The sequence below is a fragment of the Oncorhynchus clarkii genome, chromosome 3 (genome assembly GCF_045791955.1).
Source record: "Oncorhynchus clarkii lewisi isolate Uvic-CL-2024 chromosome 3, UVic_Ocla_1.0, whole genome shotgun sequence".
Lineage (NCBI taxonomy): Eukaryota > Metazoa > Chordata > Actinopteri > Salmoniformes > Salmonidae > Oncorhynchus > Oncorhynchus clarkii.
This window is the reverse complement of record NC_092149.1, coordinates 19,772,013-19,780,290: the sequence shown is the minus strand read 5'-3', so window position 1 is coordinate 19,780,290 and position 8,278 is coordinate 19,772,013. Positions and strand designations below refer to the sequence as shown.

The 8,278-nt window shown below is 41.0% G+C and overlaps 1 protein-coding gene across 1 annotated transcript; it reads right to left on the bottom strand.

The window, feature by feature from the left end:
* Positions 1 to 259: 259 nt before the first annotated feature.
* LOC139390540 (B-cell receptor CD22-like) lies at positions 260 to 8,096 on the bottom strand. The gene is made up of 6 exons (XM_071137727.1): positions 7,994 to 8,096; positions 7,500 to 7,877; positions 2,455 to 2,718; positions 2,005 to 2,274; positions 1,731 to 1,830; positions 260 to 1,441 (listed from the first exon to the last, which is right to left on the bottom strand). Exons 1-6 carry the CDS (start codon positions 8,049 to 8,051, stop codon positions 1,366 to 1,368), a joined length of 1,146 nt encoding a protein of 381 aa, XP_070993828.1. The 5' UTR covers positions 8,052 to 8,096; the 3' UTR covers positions 260 to 1,365.
* Positions 8,097 to 8,278: the final 182 nt, after the last annotated feature.

Sequence of the window (8,278 nt, the reverse complement as noted above, 5' to 3'; positions counted from 1 at the left end):
GACAGTTATTTTTTTTGTTTGAGGTGCAGTCGCCTGGGGGAAGGTGCTGGTAAGAGGGAAGTGGCCATGTGACGGGTTTAGTTTGTAACTATTTGAGAGAATATTGTTTATTTATCTTGAATTGAAGTTGAATTAATATTTTGTTAGATCTTCCCTCGACTGCACCAAAACCTGTATTTTTGGTTGTTTGGTTTTGCAAGGGCTTTCCTCCTCTTCGTCTGAGTAGCGAGAAGGATCGGAGGACCAATGCGCAGCGTGGTACGTGTCCATATCGTTTATTTTAAAACATAAACTGAACACTAAGAAATACAAAACAATAAATGTGAACATGAACGAAAACCGAAACAGTACCGTGTGGTGACAAACACATACACGGAAACAAACACCCACAAACCAACAGTGAAACCCAGGCTACCTAAGTATGATTCTCAATCAGGGACAACTAACGACACCTGCCTCTGATTGAGAACCATACTAGGCCAAAACAGAAACCCAACCTAGAAACACAAAACATAGAATACCCACCCAACTCACGTCCTGACCAGCTAAAAACAAAGAAATAACACAAGAACTACTAGGGTCAGAACGTGACAGGTTTGTTGCTTTTATTAATTATGTACTGTTATGACCTCCTTTTTGACCAGGCTGAGAACTTGCAGCCTGTTGTTGACTTATTTATTTTGCCACTCAACTCAAACTTGAAGAACTTGTAAATAATACAGTGGTCTAAGGCACTGCATCTCAGTGCAAAAGGTGTCACTACAGTCCCAGGTTCAAATCTAGGCTGTTTCACATCCGTCTGTGATTGGGAGTCCCATAGGGTGGCGCACAATTGGCCCAGCGTCGTTGGGGTTTGGCCAGGGTAGGCCATCATTATAAATAAGAATTTATTCTTTACTGACTTGCCTAGGTAAGTAAAGGTTACATTTAAAAATAAGCTCAGCCTGGGGTGGTGTAGCATGGCATTGTGACATATGGTTATGTTATATATACAGTATGTTATGATCCATTTTTATATAATTGTAATTCAATTTAAATATATATTTACATATATTGAAACTAATCTCTGGTTGTCGTTTCACTTTTGGTCATCTTGTCTTCAACAACTCTCCATCATAAAATAAGTAAATTACAGTAGGCCTATAACAGTGAAATTACTTATTTTCTACAGTAGAGAGCTGAAATGAGGTGCACAGTACATTCTACAGATATTACTGTACATATTATTAAAGAATACAGCTGGACACAGCTACACAACAGTGCCACTGTGTGGCAGTAAACTGGGCACAACATCTCCCACCAGAGTTAATTCAGTTCCCTTTCAGTTCCTGTTAATTTAAGTGTCGCATTTGTTATGGTCATCCTTTATGTAGTACTAGGCTGCTGGATGGTGGTCTCTGTAAGACTGTAACCTTGTTGACTTGACGCTGGGACAGTTTTCCTGTAGGGGAAAGTTGTTATGGATCAGACATATCATTTAATAAACTTGGTATATTGTCTTTATTTTCTACTGGAGATTCTCTGTTTTGGTTGATAATGTTTTCTGTTTCCACTAAACACATCAGATGGAAGACTACAATACAGTTAATAGACAATATAAAGTTATACTGTATATATCAAATGAAAAGAAAACTCTCAAGGGTACAGGAGTTGTAGAATTATATACAGTGCAAACCAATACATACAGAGATTACAGATCACATCACTGTATTTGTAGCTTTATCACTCACCTCCTAATGCAAGCCACTGTTATAATGATGATCAGTGTCAGAGCGATGGGGATCCCCACTGGCACCACCAACCTCCACAATATGGAGGACTGGCCATTTACTGCAGAGAATAAACTACTGTAAGCTCTATAGGCCAGGGATAGCTTCACACTCGTGTACATACTGTCATTTGTTTCAATGGAAAATGCACAATAACAGGTGGCATAATCGTGATGTTTTATTACAGACTAGACTACAAATAATGTATATGTTCAATGCATCCTCTTGTACCTACCTTTCCCCACAGTCATGGTTACAGTATAGCTCTGTGATCCATGCTTGTTCATCGCTACACAGCAGTACTGCCCACTGTCCTCAAGGCTGATGTTAGTGATGCTGTAACTCTGCCCTGACCCTCTCAGTGAAGCTTGGGATTCTGTCCTCTGAAGCCAGGTGTAGCGCTCTACTGCAGGGTTGGCATCACTGCTGCAGGACAGAGTCACAGAGCTGCCCATCACTACCTCCCCAAAAGGATTGACTGACACAGATGTGTTCTTTGGAGCATCTGAAGGCAGAGAAAGGTAAAAAACAACAACTTTATTTTACAGTATAGTTTCCTATATTTGGGTAACAATGAGAGATGTCTGGTATATACTAACCTGTCAAAGAGCGTCCCAAAAAAACTCATGACAAATATTGTTAATGATTCATTCATTGTCTGTGATTGTGATTTCAAAGTACTTACACTGGACATTAATAGACAACGCTGAGGAGTAGATTGGTTTATTAGTGGTCAGGGCCTCACAGTAGTAGTTTCCACTGTCTGTTGTGCTGATATTGGTGATGGTCATCATCTGTCTCTTATCACCAGCCGTGGAGCCTCCAGTCTGGTACCAGGTGTAGCCCTCCACTGGAGTGTGGGCAGTACTACAGCAGAATAACGTCACTGAGCTGCCCTCAACAACATCACCAGCGGGACTGAGGGACACTGCTACTTCACTGGAATTATCTGAAAGTAGACAAGAGATGTGTAAGCAATTTTCTTATTTATTAAACCAGGTAAGACAGTTAAGAACAAATTCTTATTTACAATGACGGCCTACCCCGGCCAAACCCGGACAACGCTGGGCCAATTGTGCGCCACCCTATGGAACTCCCAATTCAAACCAGGGACTGTAGTGACGCCTCTTGCACTGAGATGCAGTGCCTTAGACCGCTGCGCCACTCGGGAGCCCAATAAGACATACCAGACAGATAACAGGACAGGGCACATCAGATTATTTGTCTATTCCTGTTTTAAATGGAAATACACTGAAATGTATATCCATATGTTGTTGTGTTTGTAGTGGTGGCTGTCTGGGCATTATTATGAGTCAGAGGCGGCGGGGTGGTCACCCAAAGGACGATTCCATACCGACAGTCAAGACCATGTGACTTCCTGCTACAATTCCGCAATTTTTGCATACAGTCTTTGTGGTCGTAGGGCATACCATCAGGTTTTAAAGTACAATAACTTCTTAGTTACAAGGGAGCTCTCACTGTTGTTGTCAACAGCTGGTACTGTACATACAGATATCAATAGCATTGTCATTATTACTCAGAAAGACTTTCAGTAAGTTAATGAGAAAATTAGTAAATATTAAGACATTAACAAACTTTCTGAGGAACTGTAAGAACACTATGAGAGTCTCTCTGAATCATGTGATCATACTGAAACAAGGAAGCAATGGCTCCTCTCCTCAGAGTGACTCAGAAATGATGGTGACATCCATTTCATTGGAACCTATGAGGCTTGTGGTCAGACCTGATCTCTGTGCAGACAGCTCTCCTATTCTCATGAGTCAAATAGTTACACACTAAATGTACAGTACCAGTCAAAAGTTTGGACACACCGATTCATTCAAGGGTTTTTATGTTTACTATTTTCTACATTGTAGAATTATAGTGAATACATAAATCTATGAAATTACACATATGGAATAGTGTTAAACAAATCAAATATATTTGAGATTTGAGATTCTTCAAAGTAACCAGCCTTGATGACAGCTTTGCACACTCTTGGCATTCTCTCAACCAGCTTCAAAAGGTAATCACCTGGAATGCATTTCCATTAATGGGTGTGCATTGTTAAAAGTTCATCAGTGGAATTTCTTTCCTTCTTAATGTGTTTGAGCCAATCAGTTGTGTTGTGACAAGGTAGGGGTGGTTTACAGAAGATAGCCCTATTTGGTAAAATACCAAGTCCATATTATGGCAAGAACAGCTCAAATAAGCAAAGAGAAATGACAGTCCATCATTACTTTAAGACATGAAGGTCAGTCAATCCGGAACATTTGAAGAACTTTGAAAGTTTCTTCAAGTGCAGTCGCAAAAACCATCAAGCGCTATGATGAAACTAGCTCTCATGAGGACCACCACAGGAAAGGAAGACCCAGAGTTACCTCTTCTGCAGAGGATAAGTTCATTAGAGTTACCAACCTAAGAAATTCCAGCCCAAATAAAATAAATAAATAAATTAGTGGGACTATCATTTGTTTTTTTTAACAGGACAATGACCCAACACACTTCCAGGCTGTGTAAGAACTATTTGACCAAGGAGGGTGATGGAGTTCTGCATCAGATGACCTGGCCTCCACAATCACCCGACCTCAACACAATTGAGATGGTTTGGGATGAGTTGGACAGCAGAGTGAAGGAAAAGCAGCCAACAAATGCTCAGCATATGTGGGAACTCCTTCAAGATTGTTGGAAAAGCATTCCAGGTGAAGCTGGTTGAGAGAATGCCATGTGCATAGCCATCATCAAGACAAAAGGTGGCTACTTTGAAGAATCTAAAATATATTTTGATTTGTTAAACACTTTTTTTGTTACTACATGATTCCATATGTGTTATTTCATAGTTTTGATGTCTTCACTATTATTATACTATGTATAAAATAGTAAAAATAAATAAAAACCCTTGAATGAGTAGTTGTGTCCAAACTTTTGACTGGTACTGTTACTGGTACTGGTAATGTACAGGAAACAACCTTGACTGCTGATATTAAATGTTTGTGTTTTCAACATGTAACGATGCATTACAGCATCCCTGCATTACAGTAACGCAACATTTTTTTAAACACAAGACAACACTAAACAATACATTAATTGCACTCTATTGGTGACAAACGGTGCCCACAAACTGTTGGGGCCTACGTAAAGCTGGAGTGAATCCTTACCAGAGGCTGCGATACGATTAATTCAGCCTCATTTACTGCCTTAAAAAAAAAAACAGCTGATATGGCTGACTTGCTTAAACAAATGTGGTTTCTACTGACAATTGAGATGTACAAACTATGGCATAAGGGAACGATGATCGGATAAGAGGCAATCCGTAATTTCGATTAAGACATTAATGAGCGAGCTAAGATGGACGTAGTCAATATAGCTATTTGTTCAGCACTTTTGAAATGTACAGATACAGAATTCAGAACATGGGCCGTTCTTACAGTATTCTCCCTGTACACCAAGTTAGAACCGAAGGATAAATAAAGGGGCAAATAAGTAGACAATGAATGCTCTTACAATATTCAATGATGTGCACCACCAAGTCAGAACAGGTGGCTAAGTTATCAGCTGAGCCTTGTCTGGCAGAGAAACAGTTCATTCAGCCTAATTTACTGCCTTTTAAAAAACATAGCTAATATGTTTAACTTGCTTAAACAAATCTAGTTTCTTCTGACAATTGAGATGTACAAACTATGGCATAAGAGGCAATCCATAATGAACTGTTTCTCTGCCAGACAAGGCTCAGCTGATGTAGCAATAGTAAGGTGTTGGGACTGCTGTTGGGACTCTGCTGTCGGGACAGCTTTATGTAGGCCAGTTTGTTGGCACGGTTTGTCACCGTTGTCGTGAAAATAATGTATTGTTTAGTGCTGTTTATTGTTATTTATTTTTTGCCCAACCAAGATTTACATGCTAAAATCGCCACTGTATACTGTAGCTAAGAAAGTAATACAACGTGTATGTTTTGTAGTAAACTGTTAGTAGCCCATGTACCTCACCCTAATAATTTGGTCCCTTTCCCCTCATAACTTAGCCACCTGTTCTGACTTGGAAGTGCACATCATTGAATATTGTAAGAGCTTTCATTGTCTACTTATATGCCCCTTTATTTATCATTCGGTTCAAACTTGGTGTACAGTACTTTTGAAACGTACAGTGACAGAATTCAGAACATCGGCAGTATACATATCTTCCTGGCATATTACATAATTTATGCAGCAGCACAGAAGACATTTTTGGACTCACCTTGTTGTTCTGTGCTCACTAGTCATCATACTTTGTCATCAAAGTCTGCCATTCTCTGGATTTTTGGTGCTTTCAAGACAATTGTGTATGTATAACTTTAGACCGTCCCCTCGCCCATACCCGGGCGCGAACCAGGGACCCTCTGCACACATTAACAACAGTCACCCACAAAGCATCGTTACCCATCACTCCACAAAAGCCGCGGCCCTTGCAGAGCAAGGGGAACTACTACTTCAAGGTCTCAGAGCAGGTGACGTCACCGATTGAAACGCTATTTAGCGCACACCGCTAACTAAGCTAGCTGTTTCACATCCGTTACATATGTAGTTCTGTCCTTGAGCTGTTCTTGTCTATTAATTTTTATGCATTATGTCATGTTTCATGTTTTGTGTGGACCCCAGGAAGAGTAGCTGCTGCTTTTGCAATAGCTAATGGGGATCCTAATAAAATGCCAAAAATACCAACTGGAAACTCCAAAAAAAGAAAGTTGAATCATGATGTCAGTGAATCATGACGTCAGTGATCTTCAGGTCTTAGCTCTAGAAAGAGGCCCGAGTTCCGGATTTACAATTCTGACCTGGATGAGAGTTCAAAACGTATTTTCCCAGTCGTAGCTTGTATTTCCCCGACTTCTGAGTTGTCTTGAACTCACTAAAGTCAGATTTTGCAGTTCCGAGTTAAGTTGTTTTGAGCGTGGTAAAAATCATGCTTCATTAACAACATGGCCAATGTTGAAAGTTTATTATTTTAAACTAGGAAAAGAGACCCTTAATCTTAGACTTGGGACCACACATCCACTTCACTGAATAGCAGGCTAATGATTGCTTTGCAATGCTTGCAGTTAGCCACTGATTGCTTCCAAACAACTTATTGTTGAATTTGCCAATGAGCACCGATACGTTTTATCTATAATTTATCTTCACATGACAAGGATTAAAAAGGATTTGCCAGTAGATTGTCGACTTGATTCATGATGAAGACTGCTTATCTAGCTTGCTAGCTAAGATTTCGAAAGTATTATGTTGACATGATCAGTCCAATCAAAGCATCGGTAGATATAACGTGATTTGACGTAATTCTATCTGTGGCCAATGACCTTGAGCCTTCTTGGATGAGCACTTCTAATGTAAATCTGTGGCAGCACCCAGGGGGCATGAATTTTCGAGCTCTCCCATGTAGATTTTGTTGTGACATAGTGTCCCCATGAGTGACAGAACACTGAGCCAAGAGAACATTACTAACCCCTATGCTCTGTATTTTACGCTGCCTGCCCCACCACCACAGAAAGCACTGAGCTAGGCTGAAACACCTGCATTTTGGAGCTGCCTTACTCAAGAAAGCAAAAAAGAGACCATGTCTGTATGAGGCTTTATTAACTCAATGTGACTTTATTAACTCGCCACTGGTCAGTTGCTATCTACATATAATCATTGACCACAAGGCATATTTACACAAAATAAGTGTCAAAAAAACATATAATAAGCACTGTGGTCTTACCTGCCACTAGCAGGGTTACTCCAAGCTGTCCAGGAGGCTTCTCCACTGGGTGGTTGGTGATAAAATAGAAGACGTATGTCCCGCTATCAGACCTCCTCAGATCAGAGATCCTCAGGGAGCAGTTCCTTGTTCCTTCCTTCCCCAGGTATTCCACTCTGCCCTGGGAGGTTGGCTCAGGGAAGATGCCCTGGCTATGGTACACGTACCTGGGGGTGATGCAGCGGCTCTGGTCCCGGCACCACATCTCAGACAGCACCCTGTAGGGCTGAGGGTAGTCGTAGGAGCAGGGGAGGACCACAGACGAGCCGGCCACGGCACACAGGGGAGCGGAGGGGACACGCACAGCCCAGTCACTACAGAGGACACCCACACAGCAGCCTGGGATACAAGGAATGAATGAATATGATTTACAATACAATACTTGGTATGTCTATTCACATACCATGCTAAAAGTGTGCTGCGTATGATAATGATGAATATGATGTCAGTCTTACCTTGCAGGATAAGTGAGAGCAGCCTCATCCAGCCAGTCTGGAAGACTCCCAAAGCCATCTCTGACGCTCCCCCACTCACTGTCCTTCTTTACATTAGCAGCGAAGACCTCGACAGTGTCTGTCTTTCTGTCTGTCACTCACTTCTCTTTTTCCTAACTAGGAACTGGTCAAGGATATTGAGAAACAAAAATAGACGTGTAGAAAAGCATTGACATTATAAGCCTGCAACAAAAAGTCAAGGCACTGTTGCTGGCTTATAATGTCACTGTCTCTAAACAAGCCAGA